Source organism: Siphateles boraxobius, unplaced genomic scaffold, assembly GCF_051911475.1.
Source record: "Siphateles boraxobius isolate OS27281-9 unplaced genomic scaffold, OSU_SipBor_1 22, whole genome shotgun sequence".
NCBI lineage: Eukaryota > Metazoa > Chordata > Actinopteri > Cypriniformes > Leuciscidae > Siphateles > Siphateles boraxobius.
Window position 1 is genome coordinate 2,068,956 of NW_027508833.1, and position 27,232 is coordinate 2,096,187.

The 27,232-nt window shown below is 37.8% G+C and overlaps 2 protein-coding genes across 7 annotated transcripts in view; one reads left to right on the forward strand and one right to left on the reverse strand.

Moving 5' to 3' along the window:
- The window catches only part of LOC143746504 (uncharacterized), a 42,489-nt gene extending 34,342 nt beyond the window's left edge, over positions 1-8,147 (forward strand). The window contains exon 6 of the mRNA XM_077238335.1: positions 6,399-8,147. Within this exon, the coding sequence (XP_077094450.1) occupies positions 6,399-6,524 (126 nt within the window). The 3' untranslated portion in view covers positions 6,525-8,147. The remainder of the gene's footprint in view (positions 1-6,398) is intronic.
- Positions 8,148-12,683: 4,536 nt separating this feature from the next.
- Positions 12,684-27,201, reverse strand: slc4a1ap (solute carrier family 4 member 1 adaptor protein). Of its 6 annotated transcripts, none has more exons than XR_013206572.1 (15): positions 26,835-27,187; positions 25,368-25,811; positions 24,510-24,705; positions 24,289-24,417; positions 21,234-21,294; positions 20,972-21,111; positions 19,153-19,313; positions 18,997-19,066; positions 18,723-18,915; positions 17,963-18,065; positions 17,570-17,762; positions 17,175-17,280; positions 16,941-17,014; positions 15,866-15,935; positions 12,684-14,906 (listed from the first exon to the last, which is right to left on the reverse strand). XR_013206572.1 is itself a non-coding variant. In XM_077238324.1 (15 exons), exons 1-15 carry the CDS (start codon positions 27,174-27,176, stop codon positions 14,857-14,859), a joined length of 2,328 nt encoding a protein of 775 aa, XP_077094439.1. In that variant the 5' UTR covers positions 27,177-27,201; the 3' UTR covers positions 12,684-14,856. The 6 variants fall into 6 exon arrangements, 4 of the variants coding, with proteins under 4 accessions (XP_077094439.1, XP_077094438.1, XP_077094441.1 ...); XM_077238324.1 differs by having other exon boundaries at positions 17,175-17,276; positions 26,835-27,201; XM_077238323.1 differs by having other exon boundaries at positions 16,941-17,017; positions 17,175-17,276; positions 26,835-27,201.
- Between the last annotated feature and the right edge of the window lie 31 nt (positions 27,202-27,232).

Below are 27,232 nucleotides of genomic sequence, written 5' to 3' on the forward strand. Positions count from 1 at the left end.
ATAGTGAATATGGAGCTCATTCTTGAGGAGGAAAAAAACAGCCCCAAACTGAGCAAAAATATGCAATATGGCACAGTTGCTGATATTTATATGGGCAAAAAGTTACATGAAATTCTGATGTAAATCAATCCGATACTTACAAAAAGTGCATAAAAACATCAGTTGTCACTCTACATCTTCCAATAATATGTCTTAGTAAGATGATATTTAAAAGCTTAGTTCTATGATAAAAGCTCCGTACTTGTATTTTTTTTTAAATTTCTATAAAATTATGAATGGATAATCAAGTAAACCTAAGTTGCTTCAGTCCAGTAAGTGTTCATTGTAAAATATTACTAACGATATCAAAGTTATTCTTATGTTTACTTTATAAAAATCAGTGTTGATTTCACAGCAAAAAAGGGGGATGTTTTTTTTTATTATACTAAAAGTCTTTTTAACTTGATAAAGAATAAACTATCAATCAGATGACAGAAGGCATGTAAGACCACTCCATGGTCTTAACCAAAAAACCTACTCCCCAATTCACACACTTAGATCTTCCGATCCCGGTCTGTGGACGATCCGTAGGCGCAAACTATCATCGTTTGGTGGAAAGACTTTTTGTACCGATGGCCCAACTCTCTGGAATTCTATTCCCCATCCGCGTCCTTTCTTCATTACACCATTTCAAAACCCACCTTAAAACATAGCTTTTTGCTACTTGTTTCCCTGACTCTATGGTCAGATTTTTATGTATATGTACATCTATATATTATGTTATCCATCCATTATTTGTATAGTTTCTATGTCATGTTTATTTGTACTTTATTGTAAAGCGACCTTGAGTTTTCTGAAAGGCGCTATATGAAATAAACGTATTATTATTATTAACTACCAGTGATGCAAGTGGACGTTAATTGGCCTAACGCATGAAAATATAAAATGTAGGTAACACTAGAGTTTAGAGTCCAATTGTCACTATTAACTAGTTGCTTATTAGCATGCATATTAATAGGATGTTGGCTGTTTATTAGTATATTTATAAAGCACATATTAATGCCCTATTCTGCATGACCATAATCTTCATCCTCTCAATCCTACCCAAAACCTAAATTTAACTACCTTAATAACTATATTAATAAGCAGTAATTAGTCAAAAAATCATACTTAAGTTAGTTAATAGTGAGAATTGGATCCTAATCTAAAGTGACCAAAATGTCCAATATATTGAGTCTCTACATTTTGCAGTGCGGAAATGTTATGATAAAAAATAAATAAAATAAAAAAGACAAAAAAACAACAACAACTTCTTTTAGCTTCCAGAAATGCAGGTTTACTCTTGTAGACTGCCAAAGAATTGATGCGTAATGGTCTTTCTCTCCAATGAACATCCAGAAACCCTCCATTTCATCTGCAGGAGATTGGATGACCATTTTATTAGATTAATGGAAAGAGGTGAGGAGAGAAGCAAGGGATGAAAAGGGAGAGGGAGAAGGAAGTGTGTGTGTTAGGATGAAGTCATTTTCCATTTATAGAGTGCCGGCTGTTGCAGGATCTACAGTCAGAGAGAAAGATGTTCTTCGTTTCACTCCTCCGCCTTGTTGTCGTTTTCAACTTCCTTTTGCTCTTCCCACTCTCTCTTTGCTTTCCCACTTTCCCTTACCTTTTGTCCTTGATTGTTGACTCATATTTTATTTTCTATTTTTAACATATTTTATAAAATATGATCATATTTTATTACAGCCCACACAAATCTAGTGTATGATATTGGAGTTATTTTGACATTTAACCGCATTTAATACTTGTAGCTACCCTAAGCTGACTGTATTTTAACAGTTATAGTTAACTGTATTGTTATTTTTGCTTGTGTAATTTTTTTTACATATTTTCTCCAGTATCCCAAGCATACATTTTCTGTTAAACTCTTAAGCCATATGCACACATTTTTAGTTTAGAGTTTCTCATGTATTTCAGTATGTGATTTTATTTTATTATTTACTTTAAAAAAAAAAATGTATTTTGGTTTTCCCGTATGTAGTGGTTTGGCCCCTGGTTTTATCTCCGGGCCCCGTCTCTGCTGGCCACGCTCCAGGTAAAGCTAGAGATGGAGTGGGAAGCTGCTATCAGGGGGCCTGTTGGGGAACAGGGAAAATGATCATGGGGGTTTGAGGTCTGTGAAAAGACCAGAGAGAATTGAGGCCTCAGAAACAAGAAAGAAATGAAACCAAAGAAGGGGGAGGGGAAAAATAAAATCATTGGTGGATGAAGCCAGAGAAGACAAATGGTCTTATCGCCTAGATGGTCTTAACTTGTTGACCAGACAGATGTTAGGGGTTGTGGGGTTAATTCATTCCCATGTATAAGCAGTATAGTGGTGTAATGTTTTAAAAGCTTTCTGTGCTTGTAAAATGCACCAGGAAACAAAAGCCTGACCTGTTTGTCATAATATAATTACTCTTCCTACAGTTGCAGGTATTTGTCAGTTCAAAGGCCTGTTGAACTCTTAAAAACTAAGAATAGTATTTGATGGTTTGTCATTTGTTGTTAGGAATGCATGGATGAAACCAGTTTAAAATGATTAAACTCAGAACATTGTTTCCTGGAGGGAGATTCATGGAAAACAGCTGCTTGTAGAAAGTGAATGGGATCATGTAACATCCAATGAAACCCTGAGGCCTACTCTTTTTATTTTGATGAAGTGTTGATCTGGCCCCTTGATGGATTTGAAAACCTCAAACAGAGTGGCTATTGGACAGGAAAATAGCTTAACCTTGTGGTACACGCATGTATATCTTTTTGAGTTGTGCTTTCTAAGCCAGGCTAGATTTAGCTGACCATATGTGAAACATATTAACTACTTCTTTCATTCCGCAGGACAGGAACCCTTCCTTTCTCTGGGGTTTTTCAGTTTTTTTGCTCATTTGGTTTTACTCAGATTTTGTTTTAAAGATAATTTTGGTCATGTAAGCCAGTGATAACACACTCGAGGTTTTCGACAAAGTTCAGCATGTTTCCGTTGCTTATCGTTGTGTAAACAACTTGCACTTTAGGCCCTGTCCACACGGAGACGCATTTAGCTGTATACGTACACATTTTTTATCGGATCGGCGTTTCGTCCAGACGGATCCGACGTTTTGGGAGACTGAAACCGCTTTTTTTTTAAACCGGGTCCCAGGGTGGATAAATCTGAAAACGACACGCTTGCATCTTCGTGTGTACGGCCAATCCGTATATTTTGTGAAACGAAGATGTCATCACCCCACGTGTCGACAAGTCAGACGCGCTAAATCAGTAACAACTGCGACTACTTGCTTGAGTTCATGCTTCAGAAGCTACTGAGCCTCTTTTATTTCTTTATTTATTATTTAGGCCTACTTTAATGTATTTTTATTTTATTTCTTTATTTTACTTCTTTATTTGTTTATATTTCTTTCTTATGCTATGATGCTTGTATTTTGTCTGATTAAGACATTTCGTATTTTGTAGGGATGGGCATTTCAAGCAAAAATAATATTCGACGATCGTTGGGAATTATTTGATTATTATTCAAAAAACGCACCTCTGCCCCCTCATGCTCACCGGTGACATGGCGTTCGCTCCGACATTACATTTCTCTGTACTGTAGGCCTACATGTTGTAGCCATTAAAGAAAAGATAGTTTCATATTTATGTTTAAATAATATGTTATTTTTTCCATTTCATATATGTTGATTATATGAAACAGTGAACAGTGTGAGTAGCCTAATCATAAGATGCGCAATATCGAGACACATCATTTTGACCGCTTCATTAAGTTTTGTTTTATAAAAAGCCTTTCTTTAAAGAGAATTTCGTTTTGTATAAATTGTATCTTAATTTTAATCAATGTTTCATCAACCAGTTGCCTGCATTTAATAAATAAGAAGCAAATATAGCAGACAATATACTATAAACAGGACATGGAGGCGCCGACGCGATATAACTTGCATCCGACGTGAACTGGAGCTTGTCTCATAAATGAACAGACACTCTATATATATGAACAGAGACTAAATATATCTAAGCTTGAAATGTCTACTTTTAAACAAAACAATTCAAAACGAAACGAAACAGACAACTCTCTTATAATCCGTATGAAGTGTGCATTTATCTCTATAAGCACCTTCACAATACTGCGAAGGTGGCGAGTCAGCATCGTCACAGAAAACACTAGTTTATTAATAAATAATTGAAATGTCTTCTTGCTATATTTGACACATTCATAATGATTAGGCTATTTGCCAGTTCTTTGTGGCAAGCTTTATGCGTCTGCTAACTAATCGAATATCGTGACTCATTCCTATTTTGTACCAGGCCATATTGTTCATTGTTCATATTTTTTCATATTGTTCAATAAAGTTCTTGGTTAAAAAGAAAGGAAAAAAAAGAAGCTACTGTTCCTAATATTATTGTATACAGCGGGCAAGGTTTATGCGCAAGTCTTCTCTGTTTTTAGTGTATCTGTGTCAGAAATACAGCACCTCATACTTGTCTGGCATGTATACTACATCGGTTTCAGTCGGTTTCAGTGGTTTCGTGTGTACGCAGATATTTCTTGAGACGGCGGCGTGTTTACGGAAATTTTTTTTAGAACGAGGAAAAAAAAAGATCGGATAGGGAAAGCTCTGGCTTAAAGTTGGATATATTTTGACAGACAAAAATTGAAAGAAAAGGGGATGTTTAGACACCTTTTTCAACTAAAAATCGAAAACTGTTTTTGAAAGTTGCAAGTTTTTGAAAACGATACCGTTATCGCCTACGTGTAAATAACAAAAACACGGATTTGTGAAAATGGTGACACACGTATCGTGTGTTACAAAGTGATGTCGCCGACTACTGGCCTGGCATGAATTATACAGCATTTTTAGTTGTTTTCGCAGATCCATGTGAACGGGGATCCTTTTGATCTGGATAACTTTTCAAAAACATTTTTTTTTTCATTTTTAGTACATTGTTGTTGTGTAAACGTGTCCTTAGTTACTTACTGATTTACTTAATATTAATCCGTTCTTTGGTTACTCTATCCCAAGTGTATTATTAGGCGAATTTAATCTCTTTATTTTAAATAGCTTTTAAATCCCAATAGAGCATATTAAAATGGTAACAAAAACAGTACAGAAGATCTAGAACTTCAGCATCCCTGATAACAAAATAAGGAAATATGCATAGATTTATAAATATAAATACTAAAGATTTTTTATTTATAAATTCAATACCACTATTTATAAAAAATATTAATAATACAATAAATTATTAAATACCCCAGAAGTCACTGGCATCTTTCTATTTTCTTATCCACTTGACTAGCAGAGTATTTATTTTCTTTGTTTGTTAAATAAGAGGCAATCTGGCACTTTAATATATTGCTTAATTTCATTGTGGAGACTCGTTCCGGTGAAATAACAAAACACAATGCACACAAACGTGTCCCGCTCTTGATATAAAATCATTTGGACAAAAATTCTACCATTTGGACATAAACATTAATATGGACATGTGTTTATTCTTTGATGTGAATGATATTGGGATTAGCAGTATATTATAGTATAGTGGAATTAAGGATGAGACTATCACATTAAGTATGTGTAGTATGTAATTTCTCAAAATCGTTGTTGAATACTTGATATTTGAAATCAACCCAAAACAAACACACCCCTCCCTTCATTGCTCCGCCCCCAGAATGCACAAACACACAATGCAAGAGTGGATGTCTCTTTATCATAGCAAAAGCAAAGCAAGATAATGCTTAGCGAAAAATAAAGTGAAAAGAGAGTATATTGGTTTTGAGTGTCATTGTTTTTCTGGAGCTGGTGTGCTGCTGCTGGCGTCTAAAAACAATGTTACTTAGGTCTCTCCAGCGCTGGAAAGCTTTTCTAATATTAGCACGGGTCCTTAAGCTTTTGCCTGATCATAACCCTTCATTTCCCAGTGATATTCCTCTAAATATTTCTTTTTTGTAATGTCTCTCAGCCATATCTCTTTCTACAGTCTTTCTTCAAATCTCTATCTCTGTCCTCCCCCATCACTAGGACATGCCCCCCACTGCTGATTGGCTACAAGTGTGTCGTGCTGCTAGGTCCGATACACTTTCAACAGCGTTTCTCAGAAATCGCCTACTGCACCTTTAAACATTAGTTCGATGTCGTATAAACTCTGAACCTCGAACGCGAACGGACAGAGGGGGACTTGAACTGACTCAAGCTGAATAATGACACCACTGCCTTCTGTAGAGTTGCTTGTAGCTGAATTGAACTTGTAATAAGTAAATAATGAAGCTGCTTTGAAATAATCTGTGTTGTATAAAACGCTATGGAATTTAAGGTGACTTGACTAATAAACCAAACCCAGTTACTTCCCACTTCATCTTTCTTTTGTTTGTTTACGTGTTTCCCTCACAGAACCTGAGTGGCGGCCGTCACGCACCCCGATACTCCTACGATCCATCCATCTTCGCTTTCCGGCCTCTGAGCAGCGCTCCTCCCTGCAGTCCCCTGATCCCCGCTGAGGAACCTCCGTGTGCGTGAGGGACACGACTGGACCTTTGCAGAGACCAAACATCCCTTGTGGACCAAAAATTCCCAACATAAAGACAATGTATGTTTGCATTGCCTTTTATTTTGCAGGATATTAGTGTGAACAAAGGCCCCGTGATGAGGCCTGTGGACAAAACAGGAAATGTGATCAGGGCCAGAATGTATGAGAGGAATGAGGAGACGCAACCTTTCGCCTTTAGCCGTCTCATCCTCTCTATCTCTCAGGAAACCCACTTAGAACTTATTTTAATGACAAGGCCATGACCACTGCGCTATCTATAAAACCACAACCAAATGGTTTGGTTTCAGTGATGGGTTTAACAGGAGTGAGCAGAGATTGGTCAGCGGTTTGTTGATAATGTCTGACGAATGGGCCGCATGGTTGTGTTGAGACCACTGGGTTGCAGGTAACATGCAAGACAATTTAGGTTTAAGGCAGTTGGTTGTTTAGACAGGGAAATGTAATGAGAGACAATCAGTTTGATGCCAGAATGGGCCTTAATTAATTAAACCGGTTTGTAATAAAATAAAGCTTTTCGCTCTATAACCAGGGTAAACCGGAAAACTAACAATCAGATATAATGACAGCACAGGCTAGACATTCCAAGTCATTGTTCAGCTTCAATGTGTCAGTAATCACATTACTGACTATTTGATCTGTTTTCCAAAGTAATTATATCTTAAGTGAAGAACGGAGGGGGAGGGGGGGACAACACAACGCTATACTAGTCTTTCAACATCATATATATTAAACATGCGCCTTACTATGTAGCATACTCAGTACTATGTACCTAAATACAATGACTTGTACCATCAATATCTAGTTTATGAATGTTTTGACACTGTTTGAACACACACCAGGGATTAAATCATAGCCCTTATCACACACTTGTTGTTCAGAATAAAATACTAGCGTACTGCATACTGTAAAGTACACACTGCATACTGTTTACTATTTTTTTTTTTTTAATAGAATGTGAAATGGGATACATTATATTTGCAAATAAATGTTTCAAAAGGTATGTTTGTTTATTTTGGAATGTTTGTTTGCATTAATTCATTTCTAAAAAAAAAAATGTCTTCTAGTTCATTAATGAAACTCGAAATGAAAGGTCAAGTTAAACAGTGTACTGTGGGATATACAGTAGTATTCTCCATAAATACAATATACTGTAGAAATAGTAACATGAGTATGCTAGTGTGCTATTCCGAACATAGCCTGTGTTATTCTTCTGATGCGTAGAAAATGACAGAATTTGTTTGTTAAATATGGACAACATGCAGTATATTTCAGAAACAATCCTTCTGAGGATTTTGACAACGGATGTAATGTACTTAGCAGCATACTTAAATACTTTTTCCTTAATGTAAACTGCAGTTGTAAACTGTGTAAGGGTCAATAAGCTAGGCTAACCGGAGGGTGATCATTAAGGACAATTATTCATAGTTGTTGCATAAGTTTCACCTAGGTGTTATGTGTATCTATGTGAAACAAATACAATATTTTTTAAATTACAGCTATATGGACATATAGTACAGTACATGCTTGCAATGTGAAAAGTTGTCCTTTTCTGTCTCTATGCCTCGAATGAGGCGAATAAATGTTTCTTCCCAGTTTGTGTCTTGTTAATTCACTTCAAATGCTTTTTCTTATTGCAAAGTATGTTTGGTGAAGCTCTTAAAGGCATGTCTAGAACAGATGTTGTCAAGTTTTGGGGTGATTACCCCGACCTGTGCCCCCAGTGTTCCCTAGAGGAGTTGAGACAGTTGTTGACATATCAGGAGCTTTTTGAGATTCTAGGATACCATAACACAGACCTCAAGGCAGGGGTTCCCAAACCTTTTTGTCAGCTAAGATCTGTTGCAGCTGCCTTAAATGAAGTATAATCAAATACAAGTCATTTCAATGTAAATTATATTAAACCGACTTCGCAGCCTATGATTTGATAATCGTACTAATCTATACCGTGATTTCAGTTTTATTTTGATTAATTTTGCAGCCTTTTTTATTTTTGTTACTTTTGATTTAAAGGTACACTGACTTTTTTGCTCAAAATTAACTATTTATATAATGATTCAATACATCATCAATCGTGTTTAGGTCCTATTCACTATGCTAAGCCTATTATGAGTGTTTATATTTAAGATCTGTCGGGATGGTTTTCGCAGGAAATTGCGTACATGCCTCACTCTACCTTGTGTGTCTTGTCATATCCGTAAATAGAGAACATTTTGTTAGCTGTTAGCTGTCACAACGAGTGAAGAAAGTTTGACATGGATCAGCTAAATCACGAACCTCCGGGAATCACGCGTTTAAAACAAGCTGCCGAATAGAGGAGAGTCTGCTGGCGAAAACAGAACGTGACCGAGCTCATAATAAAACAAGAATCAACATTTGATTGGCTTTTCAGAGATGGCGAGAACTAAGGGATTTAACAGCATAAATTTAAAAAAATATCAGTGTTTTCAATTCGTCAAAACAACAGCATAAAATATTGCACTTGCATGCTCAGATGACATAATTTTTCGATTTCCATGGCTGTGACCGAAATCGCCCAAAGTGAGGTTATAGGGGGCAATTTCAAACACAGCTTACGTGTTCACAAGTGCTGCGAAACATAGCCCAGTCCCAATTCGCTAAATATTATTCGAAAATAGAATTAGTACGTCCCAAATCGTAGTATGTTGAAATGAGTGTTCCAAAGATACCCGGATGGTCTCCTATTTCCGGTCAGAATCCGAAGTGCAGATCGATGCGCACTCTAACGCCTAATATTGCCCACAACCCATCACGCGTTGGACGAGGAATAGGTTAGAACTACAAACACGAGTGAAAAGTGTTGAAAAACTACAGACATGGAGGACGCGCGAGTCCGGGGGTTATGAAGAGAGGTTTAGATAAAGGGGTTTGAGTGATTAATTATCAGTATCTAACCTGACGAAAATGTATTTATTCAATGTCTACATTATATTGCATCTGCAGCAGCATTGTGGACTTTTGTAAAGATAAGTTTAGCCATTACCTTTTAAAGGGGCATTCAGCAACTCTCGCTATTTCTTCGCTGATTTTCACTTTTGTTGTTGCATGTTTTGTCAGCGAGCTCCCCCTACAGCTGTGAGGAGCATATTTCACAACAATGTTGTAAAAAAACTCACTTGCGGCCCCTCCTCCCCCTTTCTACCGCTGCTCATGTGCATTTGTTATTATCGTAGCCGGCCAACTTTATCGTGTGGAGTATGTCTACCGAGGTGGGTAATACATCATACACATTGAGGACAGCGTGTGTGTTTATGTCGAATTGCCGTAAAGCAGTTTGTGTTTCTCGCTCGTTCTCGCGAGACTCCCTATTTCCAACTTACCGGGACGTTAGTCCTCATGTTGCAAGGTTGGTTTTCCGCCTAGGAATGTTGTGGGGAGCCGGGAAAGTCACCATTCTCACCAGAACAGGTTATTAAACCATCCAAATGATTTCTAAACGGTTTTATTAAGTTGAAATAGTTGCTGAATGCCCCTTTAAATGCATAATTATATTCAAATTGCAAACACATGAGGAGAGTCTCCGCATGAAAGACCCACGACTGGCAGATGAACGTGCTCTCCGAAACAGTGGGAAGTCAAACTAGAATGAATGGAGGATTTTAACTGGCTTTAACTGACAAGATGATTGACAGGGCAGTTTACGGTGACAGGATGCACGCAACAGATCTGTCCGTTAAATATGACGTGATAGTATGTCCCAAAGCTTGCCTACTCTTTTGCTTTTTCTCTACGGCAAGGTGTTCGTGTCATTTTTTGCTGTCTTTGCATGTGTGTCGGGCGATAAGCAAGTCTGTCAACATTGCAGGTTCCTTATCCTCCATAAAGAAGCATTCTCATTTCAGCGTGGGCTGATTCCACAGGCCTATCCGTTCCAGAACCCAAACAGAGCAATAAGCTGTGTGTTTGTGTAGGGAACCAGAGAGTGACGTCAGTGCTCGGCTATGATGAGGGGCTGAAGGAAGAGAGCCAGGAATCCAGACATCAAGATGGGTGTGTGCGGCCTGATCAGAAGATACTCTACAATAATACGGCTCAATCTGATGCCAATCAAATCCAGTTTCCTGTAGGATAAGCAGTATGTACACACTCAGTTTAGAATTTGGAATGCATTCAGTTGATTAGCAATTTGTGAAATCTTGTGCAAAGTGATCTAAAGCAGTTGTGTTGCAAAAAGGAGTCAAAATTAAATAATGTATGGCACTGTCATGACTTGAAGGTCTATGCTGCGAGGAATTGCACAGGGATAAACATTAAAAGACAGTTTTAAAAGTATAGCTTCAATCTTTAAACCTCTTTAAATATAGTGTGATAAAACTGTTTATAACTTTGTCTGCCCATACAGCGATATATGTTGTAAGCAGCACGGCCTAAGGAAATGTTTTGTATTTCATTTGTGTGCACTTACAATTCATGTCATGACCACACTGGTTTAACCTGGTAAAGTTTGCATGATATCTGCACGAGCTTATGTGACGTGACTCTCCACAAAGCACTGTTAACATGGTGCAGCTCCAACTACACGAATTACAGTGATAACTGGAAGTCTATCTGGTTGAAATTTGTTTAATATCTCAAATTTAACTCCTATCACACATGTGTACAGAAGATTTATTATAAGTGCTTTAACAAACATTGCATTTTTGCTCTTCACCCTCCAGAATGTCGAGTCGAAAGTTATTTATTTTATCGGAGTGTCTATTTCTACCAAGTGCAAATAAACGGCAGAGGCTATTTACATTAACTCTGCCCACCATTGTCTGATTGAGCCAGATAAAGTTATGAAAGAACTCTGTTAATAACAGCAGCAGTGTGGAGTCAGGCGCGTGGTGCTAATGCTTTTGATGCCACTGACCCGAGGTTGAATCTACCTTTTTCCAAACTCATTATTTTCCCTTCTCCCATCGCATATCAGCTAGGAGAAAATATACAAAAAGTGGAAATACATTGCCTAACATGTATTTTGCAGTGGGACTTAAGTGTTTAAAGGGGCATTTGGCAACTATTTCAACTTAATAAAACCGTTTAGAAATCATTTGGATGGTTTAATAACCTGTTCTGGTGAGAATGGGGACTTTCCCTGCTCCCCCCAACGTTCCCAGGCGGAAAACCAACCTTGCAACATGAGGACTAACGTCCCGGTAAGTTGGAAATAGGGAGTCTCGCGAGAACAAGCGAGAAACACAAACTGCTTTACGGCAATTCGACATAAACACACACGCGTCCCTCAATGTGTATGATGTATTACCCACCTCGGTAGACATACTCCACACGATAAAGTTGGCCGGCTCCGATAATAACAAATGCACATGAGGGGGAGGAGGGTGCCGCAAGTTTTTTACAACATTGTTGTGATATATACGCCTCACATCTGTAGGGGGAGCTCGCTGACAAAACATGTGACAACAAAAGTGAAAATCAGCTAAGAAATAGCTAGAGTTGCCGATTACCCCTTTAAATTGTAGGGTTAGGACAAGCAATGTCCCAATAAAATAGCCTCCGTTTAAGATTTTAATAAATATTATTCACGGTCTGTAACAGAATAGATCATTTAGGCCTACTGAATATATTATTACATACTGTTATATTATAATATTACACTACACAGAGGTGCAAACAGTATCTGTCAATACTTATAGTACAGTAGAAATGTTGTACTACATATAAATAGCATCTACTATTTAAAATACTGTGATTTTCACGTAGTGTAAATAGCATGCATCGCTATTTACACAGTTTTTGTTAACGCTATTTGCACTTTATTTTATTGTGGTAAGCATAACTTTTATTGAACCTTCTAACATTACTTGAACTGTTTCTGTTCACATTTTTACAATATTATTGATAATCTTTTAATCAAAGTATTTTGGGGGGTTTGATGCTTGATCATTTCCCAATGAGTGTAACCAGAGACATGCCTGAACATGCCTTGAACAGATTAACCCTGTATAGTCTGGCAAATTAAAAAATAAACAGAAACAGTTTAGTGAACCTTTCTACGATCTAAAAAAATATACTATACTCCATTTTTTTAATATCAAATAGTATCATATTTGATAGATCAGGCTTTTATGGCTCATATATGATATAAGAATGAAAATATGGAGATCACATTCGAGGAGAGAAAAAAAACCAAACATTTTATTCGAGGCCCAAACTGAGCAAAAACATGCAATGTGATGTAGATGCTGAAAATTATATGGCCAAAAAGTAAGATGAAATTCTGATATCGTGTGATGTAAATCAATGAGATCTTATAGACTACTTAGATAAAATGCACAAATAAACAAAGATGTATCAACTTTGATACTCACATTTGAACATGATTTTTCTAAAAACATTTGTATTGATAATCAAGTAAACATAAGTTGTTTCCATCCAGTAAGCGTTCATTTTGAAATATTACTAACAATCAGGGCTTGACAATAAATGCGGAGGGATTTCAGCAGTGGCATGTAGTCACTATACTGGCCACTTTGGCGAGTTGGAATTTACATAAATTGTTCAATTGTAGTTCTTTAAAAAGGCATCTGAAATAATAAACTAAGTCCAATTTAGTGTTGTCAAAATTGATTTTTTCGACAGATATTGAGACGAAATATCTGAAACACTCATATTCATTTTATGCAGAATAGATATCCAGCAGCGCTTTCTCGCTCTATCATCTCTCCGACAATTTTACTCATTCTCACAGATTTTGTGCTCAAACACCAAAAGTGCGGCACATAAAGCCACCTCTCAGTATTAAATTGAGTTATTTTTCACTGATTATTGCGCTTAGTCAAATACACACAAAATAATGTCAAAATGCCAGTCTTGGCGAGTATTCACGTAAACACAGTCAGTCATGTTTTAAGTGAACGTAAACCATTGAAAATGAACTGTGTAATGGATCAGTGTGTCAGGTTTTATAATATATATTAAAAATAATATATCTACTGCCAAATTATAAGATATTATTCAAAATACTTATATGAAAGTCTTTCCCAATGGTATTGATGTCAAAATTGTGGCCAGTGAAAATGCTGAGTGGCTAGTAACTTTGGAAAACCACTAGTTAAAGTTAATGTCAAGCCCTGTATACCACATATAGCACGTGTTTAGAATCACACTAAAAGGCCTTTTACTTGCTATCAATCAGATTACAGAAGGCATGTAGCAGATTGTGTACAATATGTCATTCAGAAAAGTTGATCATGATGATCATTTACTTGATGTACTTGATTACAACTTTATGACCCAAACATTCAACACAAGCCCCCACGTTGGCGAGACACAGGAAAAATTGTTTATTTTACAAAATATACGTACCAAAATGCACATATTGTATGTGACTAATCATGCTCTCCAAACAATGGAGAACTCAAGAGCATTAAAAGCGTTGGATACACAGAGGAGAGACCAGCGTGTAGTAGTGAACGCGGGGCGCCTAATCCTTCCCTGGACGCGCCAACACATCACCAACACTGAGTCACTCTTCATTAATATCAAGAGAAGCGAATACACACAAACAAATAATGTACGCAGAGCTCACACACAGACTGATTCATTAACAGCTTGCTCCCAATCCTAGAATGCCAAGCAAGCGTCCAGATGGCTGGTAAAGCCGGCTCTCTCTCAACAGAACCGCTGGCTCGCCATACGGAGCCAAACTGAGGAGGGAGTCCGCCGTTACTCAGAGAGTGACCCAGAACAGCGGATCGAGTGTTTACCCAGCCCGCTTAAGCCTGGTGAAATGATCCCAGAACAGCAAGTGGTGGAGAGAGATTTGTCAACAACAGCAGTGCTTAAACATAAGTGACTTGCTTCAAATGCATCATGCCAGTGTCATGCCAATGAAATGTCAAAACCAATATATTCCAACTGGTAAAGCAGAAAAACTATTCATTTTTATAGACCACTAAAATAGTTTGTTATGCTAGTGTGGAGAAGAACCAGTCAGTAAGTGCCTATGAAAACAATCCTGAAAATAGATCCTTCCCCAAACCTTAAGCAGTCTCCACTTCAAAACTATACTTGGCAACTTGGCCCCAAACGATGCATTTTAATGAAAATTGGGCGAAGGGAAGTGAAAATCAGTCACAAGACTAAGCTGTTTCCATTACCAAGTGCTAGAAACATCTCAGCTCATCTGAGCTACTCGAGTCACAACGTTCCTTGTTTGCAGATGAAGTATAAAGTTGGGAAAAAGGACACCGAGAAAATGATCTATCTGCCCAATCCCAAAGACTAAGATGAACGGTTGGGCTGATTCCATTCCAGTGAGGAAGTCTGCTCTTTCTTTATTTAGTATCCGTACTTTTCGTTCAGATGTGTCCGACCGTCACCAGTCTGACCTGTTCAAAACAGACACACAGGATACAATCATGTCTTAGTTTCACACGCTTAAATGTCTAGTCAAAGAAATGAAATAATAATTGTAAAGCAAACTAATGTAGGACAGGATTTTATTTGGTTTACAATAAGGTTATGTTGTTAACATTTGTTACCTGTATATTAGTTAACATTGCATATAACAATGAAAATAGTATTCAATAATCTTAGTTTATGTTAATTTTAACATTTACAATAAATTATACTATTTAATGGACCCGATCTAACATGAACAGCTGTATTTGTATTAACTAAGATGATCAAAGATGAATAAATACTGTAAAAAATGTATAGCTCATTGTTAGTTAAATGCGAGTTAATTCATTAACTAATGAACCTTATATTGTAGTGTTACCCTTATTTCTATCCATTAGGGACATTTATCAAGAATGTGAATAGAAAAAAATTCTGATTTTCTGAATTTGAAATTTTACCAATTTACATTCTGAAAATGTAAACAAAATCTAATATTATTCTAATATTCTGTAAACAAGAAAGGATTCACATACAAAGGATTATGGAATATAACAAAGGATATTGCACCGTCCCTTTAAAAAAAAAAGAAAAAGGTATGTGACCTTGCTGAAAAAGTGGATTCTGGCAGAAACTGGAAATAAAACTTTTTTAAGAAATAAAGAGAACCATATCTTGTAATAACCCAGTGACTTTAAAGTAAACTCTTTGGCCAGGTATTAATGCATTTTCCCAAAATGCAAAGTCTCTAATCCTTGGAAATTTTAGAACTGTGTTTGAAATGTCCAAAAAAGCTAATAATCGCTGAAAATAATTTTTAGTATTCAACGAGGGCCAGTAAATAGAGATTGAAGTGCCAAGAATGCTTGATTTTCTTGATTTCTATGTATGGTTTCATATGACTTAATAATATCACAGCCTACAGGGATGAAGAAGGGAAGCTTTGTACCTGAGGGAGGAAGCCAAACGCAGTAGTCAGGGTCGTCCTCTGGGTATTGCTTGGACATGGTCACAGGAGGCTAGAAATATGGGTGGAAATATAGAAATATCAAGGCACAAGAAAACCAACTTTCAATCCAATGTTGTGAATTCAACTTATGGACAAAATTAGAGCAGTGTTTCCTTCCCATGTGTTCAAGAGAACACAATCGACACTTCTTGGGTAATTTGCGCGAAATATTTGTAATAAAAATGGAAGTTGCTGCAATCGAGGAAGAAACTGTGGCTCTTTTTTCCCCTCCATCATAAGGAAGAAAAGCAATAGACGCTCTCATGTTCTCTTGTGTTCGGATGCTGGTGTTTATGAATGCCATTATGGCAAATCATTCAGATGACAGACTTTCACTCGGGGATTTCAGAATGATCAAACCAAAATGTTTTTTTTTGCGATATCCCAAAATGCACATACAAATAGTTTTTACAAGTTCAGATTCATCCGGACAGTGGATCCAAGAAGTATTTGCACACCTAATGTTCACACAGATGTTCCAGCTAGCAGTGGCCATGTTAAATCAGTAATATATATATAAAATAAAACTGTTTTCTATATTAATATACATTTTAAAGTGTAATTTATTCCAGTGACGCAGAGCTGAATTTTCAGCATCATTACTCCAGTCTTCAGTGTCACATGATCCTTTAGAAATCATTCTAACTTGCGGATTTGGCTGCTCAGGAAACATTTCTTGTTTTTTAACAAAACAGTTGTTTTTGTTGAAATCATGATACATTTCTTTTTTCAGGATTCTTCAATGAATGTAAAGTTCAAAAGCTATTCTAGCTTGCATAGTGACCACATAATTAATCATATTAACCAAGAACATCTCGTCTGACAAACAGAAAATGTCCAAATACTTTTTTTGTTAATATCTAAAAAAATGTTTGGCTTGAAAAGTGTTCTTCTGTTTTTAAAAAATAAATAAATCCCACTTTGTTTGATATTTTGGGGCCACTGTAGGTACAAACCTTTCAAGGTTGGCTGCATATCTTATGTCTTGAGTTGAGTCATTTGCATAAATACTTACCCTGCTGGGGCCAATAACTTTCTTCTTTGTACTTGTCTTTGTACTTTGATCATTTGAGACATGGTCTACTCCTTCTGCTGGGATATGAATCATAATTTAAAACAAAGTGCATCAGATAACTGTCAACCATTATTATTCACTTAAAAGTGAAGTTAGAAGCACCAAATGCAACTGCAATCACTGGACCAATGGAAGAAACTTCACATTTATGCCACAGAATATGTCATTTTCTACCTTTTGGAGCAGAGTCACTTTTGTTTTTTTGAAGATGGGATGACTTGTGTTTCTCTTTTCCATGAGATGTAACCATCTTAGCAGGGTGGTCCTCATGGTCTTCTTTCTCCAGACACACAAATAGAAATATTCTAGTAAATACATATTAGCTATGAACCTATGGATAACAGGTTAACTTAGATTGCTCCCAATTCTGTGAACAAATCTCAAAGGTAGACAACAAATAACACACATTTAACTCATTTTGAGTAGCATAACACTGCCAACTTGTGGTCAGATATAGAATTACACTATACACTCTACACTGCGAATCTAGCATTAGTCGTTTTTAAACTTCAAACATTCCCAAGTACCCAGTGTTAAGGGAGAGGAAGGCATGCTGGTCAAGGTCTAACCATTAGTGTGGTGTGCGCTGTCTGAGCCGGCCGTCTCTGCAGACTGAATAACCTCCATGACACCATCTGTGATACCAGCCTCAGTCTCGTTGTTCTCTTCCTCCTCCTCTTCTTCCTCTTTCTCACCACCAGGGGGCAGCTCCTTCATATTGAAGAGCTCAGGAGGCAGATTGGCTCGCTTTGGGGGTAACGTCTGCTCATTTAGGAGAGAGAGAGAGAATGAGAACGAGAGAGAGAATGAGAGCGAGAGAGAGTGAGAGAGTAGGAGAGCGAGAGAGAGAGAGAGAGAGTGAGAGAGAGAGAGATCTCATTCCTTGGTCTCATTTAACTCATTTTAATCATTTGAAGGTAATTGCCCATCAATTGTATTTATTTCAATTTGGAAAGACTCACTCCTATTGTTCCAGTCTTCAGTTTGAATTTATTCCCTCCTTTCATGGCTCCAAACATAGGTAGAGATAACTTCTTAGGTTTCTCAGAGTCCGTGGACTGACTACTGTTAAAAAAATAACAAATAAATACAAATATTCTCACATTTAGGGCCCTATGAGATCAGTTTTATTTTTCTCTCAAATTACTTGGTTTTTGTTATGCTATTAATTAACCGTTTTATGTTTGTTTTAATTATGTTTAAATTTCTCTGTATTAATGGTTTAATTAAAGAATGTGTAATCAATTAAAATGAACAATACTACTGCCCTTTGAAACGCATTTTCTATTTTCTCAAGAAATTATGCGTTGTCCGTTTTAATTTTTCTGGATTCTTTTGTTTTGATATAATACAAATGTATTAACGAAACAGTGGTAATCCCATACATGAATAAACTAACAATTTAATTAATCTTTTAAATCTTTTGTTTTTATCACTTTGAGAAGTCATAATATTATCACTTTGACATTCTGCTGTAAAAAAGTAATATATCTCTTTCAGGATTTTCATCAAGTTTAAACAAACTTTTATTTTATTGGGTTGAAGTGAAGACCTTTGATTTTCTGTGTGTATTTGACGATAGTTTAATCCAATGAAACGCTTGTGAAGTGAACTCAGAGCCTTATTGTCATGTTGTGGAGTGTCCACGATAATCAAATTTTTCGAGTTTCACCTGTAGTAGATATTGAAATGCCCAGTGGATCTGGAGGGAACACAGCTCACCCGCCGGGCTGTAATGAGGGCATCTGGGTAGGTTTAGCCAGATCCGCTAGCTTGCGCAGTCTCTGACCTTCCTTCTTCAGCTCAGCGACATGTAAATGAAGCTTCTTTCTCTCCACCCCATCCAGAGCCACCTCACTCCGTACAGCGCTCATGAAAGCATCCAGAGGATCCTCTGTGGAAGAACTGGAGCCTCCTGAACGAGGACAACAAACAGGGAGTGTAAAAACTTACACATGACCAAATATGGAGGAAAAACAGACTTTCACCAGCTCACCTTTCCCAGAAGAACTGAGTCTTTTCTCAGTGTCAGCCAGCTCTTTTTCAACCTTGGCCAGTTTGGCGAGCTAAGAAAGAAAACATATTACATCAATGTCAGGTACAGCACACACAGGACATGGGTAATAATAATCACAAAAGAAATATTGTTTACCAGTGATTCATATGTATCAGGACGCTCCTGAATCTTCCCGGCCTTCTTCATGCGCTCCTTCCTCTTCTTCTCTACCACTCCTGTCCGATCAAGAAATGTGTCATCATCACTGTCATAAAAATCTTCATCTTCCCAGTTCTTCTTCTTGCGTTTGCGGGACACTGGAAAGAGACACAAATTGAATGTTTGTGAGTGGGTAACATGAGGTAAAAAAGTCTATTGACCTGTCAGCATTGTCACAGGTAAAGACAAATATCTAGTTCTAGAGAGATCCTTTACATGCGATCTGCAAGCATAGTCTTATCACAATACTGGAATTTCTCATTTCGATACAAAACCTCGAGAAATATCAATGATACCATTTTCAAAGTATCTCATCATTTTTTTGTCCATCCTTTGAAAGTCTAGGTAATCACTTCAAAAATTACAAGATACATTGTAACATTAATCCATATGAATGGAGCGGTTTAATCCAAGTCTTATGAAGAGACATTATCGCTTTATATGATGAACAGATTTTAATGTAGGCTTTTATTCACATATAAACATTGATCAATTACCCTTATAAATATCTCTCCTAAATATTTGCTCACTCAATGTATTTGTGTTTTTACAATGGGGTAATTTTGTTGCAAGGAGCTTGATTTCATACTTCGAAAATGTAAACAGTCAGTAATAAAATAAGAACAAATAAAAAAATTACAAATGATAGCAAAAATAAATAGAATAGAATAAAGATACAAATGAAATAAACGGTGCTTATTTTTTCAGGTAGGTCTAACAGTGGTATTCAGGTAAAAAATACTACAGTAATTGAATAGGTCTTCAATGTAAAAATGAAATACAGAATAATCCTTACAATTAAAATTATAGTTATTCAGTCAAGAGCAGCGAGTGATTTTCTTTTTCTTCTGTTGTTTGATTAACATTAATGACACAGACAGCAACTTGAAGAGCTCTTTCACAGATCTAAACTGATAGACATGTTTTCCTTCTCAACTGTTTACGTTTACTAAAGAGATAACTGACTGTGTTTGCGTGAATACTTGCCAAGACGGGCATTTTGACATAATTGTGTGTAATTGACCATTTAAGCGTAATAAGCCGTGAAAAATAACTTAATATGGTTCTCATGAGCTGTTTGAGAGGCGGCTTTATGTGCGCTCTTACACGCAGTGTGTAAAATTATGTGCAATCTCCACAATCCCACGACAAAAATCAGGCCCCGTAACACCAGCATTATTCAACCAGAGTGAATGAGACGAGAGAGGCAGGTGTGTGTCAACTCGCTGTCAAAGAGAAGAGAGCAGGAAAGAGTATACAGCAGAAATTGAGTATGATAACCATATAGATATTTCAGTATCGATTCACACACTTGCCCAGATTTACTCTGCAGCAGCAGCATATATCAACAGTTACACATCTAGTAAATCCAAGACCAAATACATTAACATTATCATTACTCAACAACATGCTAAAAATATTCAGAGAGTTTGCATGATTGAACTGTCATTTAAACACTGAATTATTACAACGAAACATTATTATTAAATAGGCCGACAATTCAAAACCGATAAACTTTTAAAAGGGTCAAATTTAAAATATACAAATTACTAATATAAAATCTCATATTGCAAAACTACATTCTAAAATCCAGTCACTTGATACAAAAATTTCATTCAAAATACAAAATCATAGAATAAACGACAGAAAATTACAGAGTAACATGGTCATTTTTTTAACAAATGGTTTATTTGACAGCTGCATGAGTCTGAGCCCATTCATGAATGTGTCTTAAGTCTGCTTTCTCGATGCCTACCTGCTTCCTGTCTCAGAAGACCTCGAGCCTCCAGGATCCGGCAGGCCTCTAAACAGCACTGGACGGCAGCGTCTTTCTTCTTCCCTGTGTGGGTCACCTCGGCTATCAGCTGCCTGCCCATGGCATCATCCACAGGCAACCTAAAACACACAGAAATAATAAGTGGGGATTGTAAAGCCACTGAACACTGAGCTGATGCTAAACGATAAAACCAAAAAAGGTGCAAATGTGGTTTGGCTACAAATAGAGATGAAGTGATTACTTAATTCTGCAGAGCCAACTGCCATGGCCTTTCTCTTCATATTCAAACTCTAGTTCCTCTCCTGCAATGAAAATAAACAGTTGAATCCATGTATGTGACTTCACGGATGTGTGTGGGAAAGAAATGTATTACATTTAAGGGTACATTTACACAACAACGATGCACTAAAAACGGAAACACTTTTCCTTTGCATGTTTTTAAAAAGTTTAGAGTGCAGACGACAACGTTGTCAAAACAATCCCTGTTCACGCGGATCCACGAAAACGACTAAAAACACTGTATTCTGCTGCAAGGCCAGTTGTTGGCAATATCACTTTGTAAAGAAACACTACGCGTCTATTGACTGAACACGTAATACGCATAAATTTTGTAGTTTACACGAAAATGATAATGGTATCGTTTTCAAAAACTTGCAACTCTTCCAGGCCTGCAAAACGTGGCTGTCGTGAAAACGAAGGCCAACAGAACGGTTTTCTGTTTTAAATTGAAAGTCATGTAGTGTAAAGACCCCCTTACCCCTAAAATCCACTGGATCCGTCAACAGCGCGGAACGTCAGCGCCACGTTTTTGATGCGTCCCTAGCTCGGCGTCAAAGTCCACTGGAAGCGTCTCAGACGCGTTTCAGCAGCGGAGCGTTGGTCTCCACAGGGTGTTTTATTTAGAAAATCGACCGGATCCTCTATGCCGTTCTGTGTCTGACTTCCTGCCCGGTACGATGTACTCTTTGCTGCTTGACGCGGCAAGCGGCGAAAATAGACCTGCTACCTATCCTCTGCGGAGCGGAGCGGAGAGACGCTTCTGAGACGTGCTGCGTCCGCAGCTGGTGGACTTTCTTTTCTTTCTTTAAACTTTATTGTCCTATAAGGATATTCTTTTTCACACATGTCATTTTTTACATTCCATGCAGGATGTACACAGCCTCATACATATAACGTATAACATATAACATATAACACCCCCCCATGGGTAGTGTCACGGGAGTTTGTTAAGTGCAGTGATTGCTGAGGGTATAAAACTTTTCTTAAAGTGCGCTTTTTCCCAGTCCAGGGCTCTGTATCTGCGGCCAGATGGGAGTAGGGTGAAGAACCGGTTCAGGGGATGGTCAGGGCTACTTACTATGGTGCGTGCAAGGCTGTGTCATTTGCATCAGTGAGACTGGGGGTGGGAAGCTGTATTATCTTGGATGCTAAGTGTGAGATTTTAATGAGTTTGTTCTTGCTGATGACATTTAGTATGGTGAAGAAACAGGGGGAGCAGTAGAGTAGAAGGGGTTGGATGATGCTTTTGTAGAGTAGCAGAAGAAGATGGGGGGCAACATACAGTGATCTTAGTTTGCGTATTGCATACAGTCTCTGTTGTGCACGTTTCTGTGTAATAGTGACATGTTCATTGAAGTTAAGCTTATTGTCAATGGTGAGACCAAGATATATTTAAAAGTGCTGACCTGTGCCACTGGTTGGCCATGTATAGTGATGTGAGTGAGTCCAGGGTGTGATTTTGATGCATGAATAACCAATTCTTTTGTCTTGTCAAGGTTGAGTTGGAGGTAGTTATCAGAGCACCACAGTGCAAAATCTGTGATGGACTGGTGGTAGGCTGTAATAGAACTGTTGTCTGTAAGTAGTCCTACTATGGCTGTGTCATCTGCATATTTGTAGTAAGTGGTGTTGGGTAGTGAACTCTGGCAGTCATTTGTGTAAAGTGTGTACAGGAAAGGACTGAGTACGCAACCTTGGGGGGTTCCAGTGTTGGTGATAATGGTTGATGATGTTGTAGTCCCTATTTTCACTGTCTGTGGCCTGTTGCTGAGAAAGTTATTTATCCAGTGAATGAGGAGAGGGGTGACATTCAGGTGCTGTGGTTTCTTAATGAGTTGATGGCGCTGGATTGCATTGAATGCGGAGCTGAAGTCAACAAACAGAACTGAGGCAAAGTTATGGGAAATCTGGAGATGGTGAAGGAGGGAGTGGAGAAGGCATGCCACTGCGTCCTCTGTCCCCCTTTTCAGCCGGTATGCAAATTGGTATGGGTCCAATTGTGTGCTGACAGCAGGTAAGATGAGTTGTAGTATGATTTTCTCCATGCATTTCATAATTATTGGGGTGAGTGCGACCGGACGGAAGTGGTTGGGCTCTGAGGGGCGTGGTTTCTTGGGTACAGGTATAATAGTTGATGTTTTCCAGAGGGTGGGTATTGTTGCTGTCCTGTAGGATTCCCAGAAGATGGAGTGGAAGATGGGAGAGAGCTCCATTGTGCAGCATTTCAGCACCTTTGCCGGGATGCCGTCTGGCCCAGGTGCCTTACCAACTTTGCACCTGGCCAGCTGCTGCTGATCAGTAAAACGATGGGTGGATAAAGACGCAGACACTAGTGAGAACTTCTCAAGACAAACGCTAGACACACTGGTACAAAACAAACCGACGGTAGACAGAGACGTGACGCCGCCATGGAACATTGACTGACTGTGTGTCGTCGCAGCAGAGCATGCGCCGGAAACCTTAAGAGCATTGACTATAATGGCCGCGATTAGCTGCGGCATCCTGACGCTGACGTTCCGCGACGTAGACGGATCCAGTGGATTTTAGGGGTAAGTCTAACTTAAAGCGATAGTTCACCCAAAAATGAAAATTCTGTCAGTATGTACTCGCCCTCATGTTGTTCCAACCACGTAAGACCTTCGTTCATCTTTCAGAACACAAATTAAGATATTTTTGATGAAATCTGAGAGCTGGATCACTACTCCATAGGCTTCTAAGGGATTGAACCTTGCCAGCCCAGAAAAGTTATTAAAGTCGTTTGATAAACTTAAGATTGAGCCACTGTAGTCATTTGGAGTATTTTAACGATATCTTTAATAACTTTTCAGGCCTGGCAAGTTTCAATCCCTTAGAAGCCTATGGAGGAGTGATCCAGCTCTCAGATTTAATCAAAAATTTCTTAATTTGTGTTCTGAAGATGAACAAAGGTCTTACGGGGTGGGAACAACGTGAGGGTGAGTAAATACTGACAGAATTTTCATTTTTGGGTAAACTATCCCTTTAAGTTCATATTTTACCTTCTCTATCATAGAAGCCCTGTAAGGCCTTTTTAGGATCTTTTAAGTAAGCTGCTTCCTGATCCTCCTGGAATTCTGTGGCAAATGGATTCTCCTCATTCTCATCCTCTTCTGGCACTGCCTCTTCATCTAAAATAAAAAGAAATAAAGACAAAGAGTAAGTTCACAGCAAACAGGCAGGTGGTTATAATGGATTGAGAATCATCTGTTCTCGTTGTTACCCATTCCCCACGAGCAGCCAGTATCTTCTGAGGAGCTTCTCGTTGTAGCACTGGATTCACTCTCCTCTTTCTCTTCCTCCTCATCTGAGCCATCACCCAGCATCCTCTTCTCCAGCGCTTCTTTCTGTTTTCTAGCACGTTCTCTGAGCTCTGTCACCGTCAGTTCAGATTCTGCTTCTTCGTCAAACTCTGGACCCTGGGAAAACACGTAATCTGGTATAATTGATGTTCACGTTCAAGCAATATGAGCATGAGATAAATCTATTATGAATATTGGTAACATGTAATAAATAATATGTTATCTTCACTAAAAATAACAAAAATAAAACAATATAATAACTATCAGGTCAACCAATCATTAGTTAGTTGGTGTACATTTAAATAAAATAAAAAATCATTTCAGAACTTCATTAACTGCTGGACTTTTAGTTACAAAAATATAATAGTTACTACAGCTATATTGTAAAGACACAAAAAATACCATTTATTGTGAACAAGTAATATGTCAATACCTTGATGAATTAATCTGATACTCATTCAGTATCATGGTAAATATCAAAGTAGTCCAATAACACTTAAAACAAATAACTATGATTTCTTTTAAACAGTGTAAGAAGCTTTTAAAATATTTTTAGCTATCCCAAACAGTTGATGCCCCATTCATTTCAATTGTATTATTATTTATTTTTTTCTGATGGCTACCATCTACTGTCTGGTTACTGACATTCATCAAAATATCTTCTTTTGTGTTGTTCAGCAGAAGGAAAAAACTCATACAGGTTTGGAACAACTTGAGGGTGAGTAAATGATGACAGAATTTTCCTTTTTGGGCGAACAATCCCTTTAAGAAATACATACCTGCAGAATAAAGAGTCTCGTGCTTCCCCCGAACTTTAAAACATGTCCCACTCGGAGCCTTATGTATGTTTTAGGGGGTATTTTGTTCTTATTCACAAAAGTCCCATGAGTGCTGCCCAGATCGTAGGCATAGAAGCCTGTGCCCTCTCCCAGGCCCCCGTCCTGCCCGGCTGTGCCCCGGTACTGAACCACAGCGTGATAGCGGGAGATGGACGGATGCTCCAGAGACACGTCACACACCGGCAGCCGACCCACCACGAAGTAACTCCTCTGGGTCAGCGGGACCGCGTCTAGTATCGCCCCGTTTTTCAGCAGCTCGAACGAGTAGCTGATGTCAGGTACAGATCCCCACGGAGGCTCGGTGTACGGGACAGGAGGAAACTTGCCCACCGGCGGTAGTTTGGCAGTGATCTTGGGTCTGGTGTCTTTTGGTTTGGGCTGGACCTGGGTCAATGACATGACATGCATCTTTTTGTGTCCAAGTGCATTATTTCCTTTTAAGCTAATTTTATAAACTGTTTCCAACATTGATAATAAATCAGCATATTAGAATGATTTCTGAAGGATCATGTGACACTGAAGACTGGAGTAATAGCAGATGAAAATTCAGATTTACATCACAGAAATAAATTATATTTTAAAAGTAGATTAAAATAGAAAACCATTATTTGAAATCATAAGAATATTTCACAATATTACTGTTTTTCTTCTGTATTTTTTTATCAAATAAATGCAGCCTTGATGAGCATAAAAGACTTCTTTCAAAAACATTAAAAATGGTAATGTTTCAAACTTTTGACCGGTACTGTAGTGTATATCACTTTATTCTATAAAACCTATTTAGTTTTAAATAATTTTTATGTTTCGCTATTTTAAACACCCAAGATGTCAGGTGGTGCAACTGTCCGAACAAATGAACAGATTCAGAAAACCATTTAATATGGTGTCCCAATAACAAAAAACTAAGCGCTATAGCATCATTTTAGGTTTGAAATCTTTCATATAAACACTTATATATATATATATATATATATATATATATATATCAGTAGTATTAAAGCTGTTGAGATAATTGAACAACTTTTTGTCCAGCAATTTGTGTGCTCTCAAATGTCAGGGTGACACAACTGCAAACATGGCTCTTATTATGATTTGACAAGGTAATAACAGTAAACATGATAATGCATCATCCAGAGGAGCCCAAATAATCCTTGTGGCAGAATGAAAAGGTTAGTAGATCTCTCTCAAATCCTGGTAAAAACTGCCCATTTCAAGTATGGGAAGGTTGGTAACGTTACACTTGATGTCAGGTGGTACAACTACATTATACATACATACATACAAATGTTTGGTTGTACCGCCTGACATAAAAATAGTCAAAATATGAATTTAAACACTTTGAAATGTTATTTAACAAACGAAATTGGTTTAAACATTGTAAATGATTTTTATTTGTCAATGACCCACCTTCTGTGTCTCAGCTCTCTCGGATGATGGATGATCGGATGGGTCTGTTTGAATGTCTGTCGGCTGGTGTTTAGTGTTACGATGTGTGTCGTTATTCTCTGATCTTAATTCTTCAGAGAGTTTCTTGGTTGAGTTTAATTCTCCTGGTTTCCTCACCGTGAAAGATGGAGCCGCGAAAATAACCGGTTTCTTAAAAGGATCATCTATGTTTTCATTATTGCTGGTGATGTGCTGTTTGGTATCACAGGAAAGGTCCAAACTCTTCTCTGTTTCTATTTCAGTTTGATTATTTTCTATTTGCCCGCTGCGTTCAGACTCCATCGTGTGTTCAGTAACCGACATGGTGTGTTTGGTGTATCACTTTAATGATTCCGTTCCTGTACTCTTGAATTAATGTT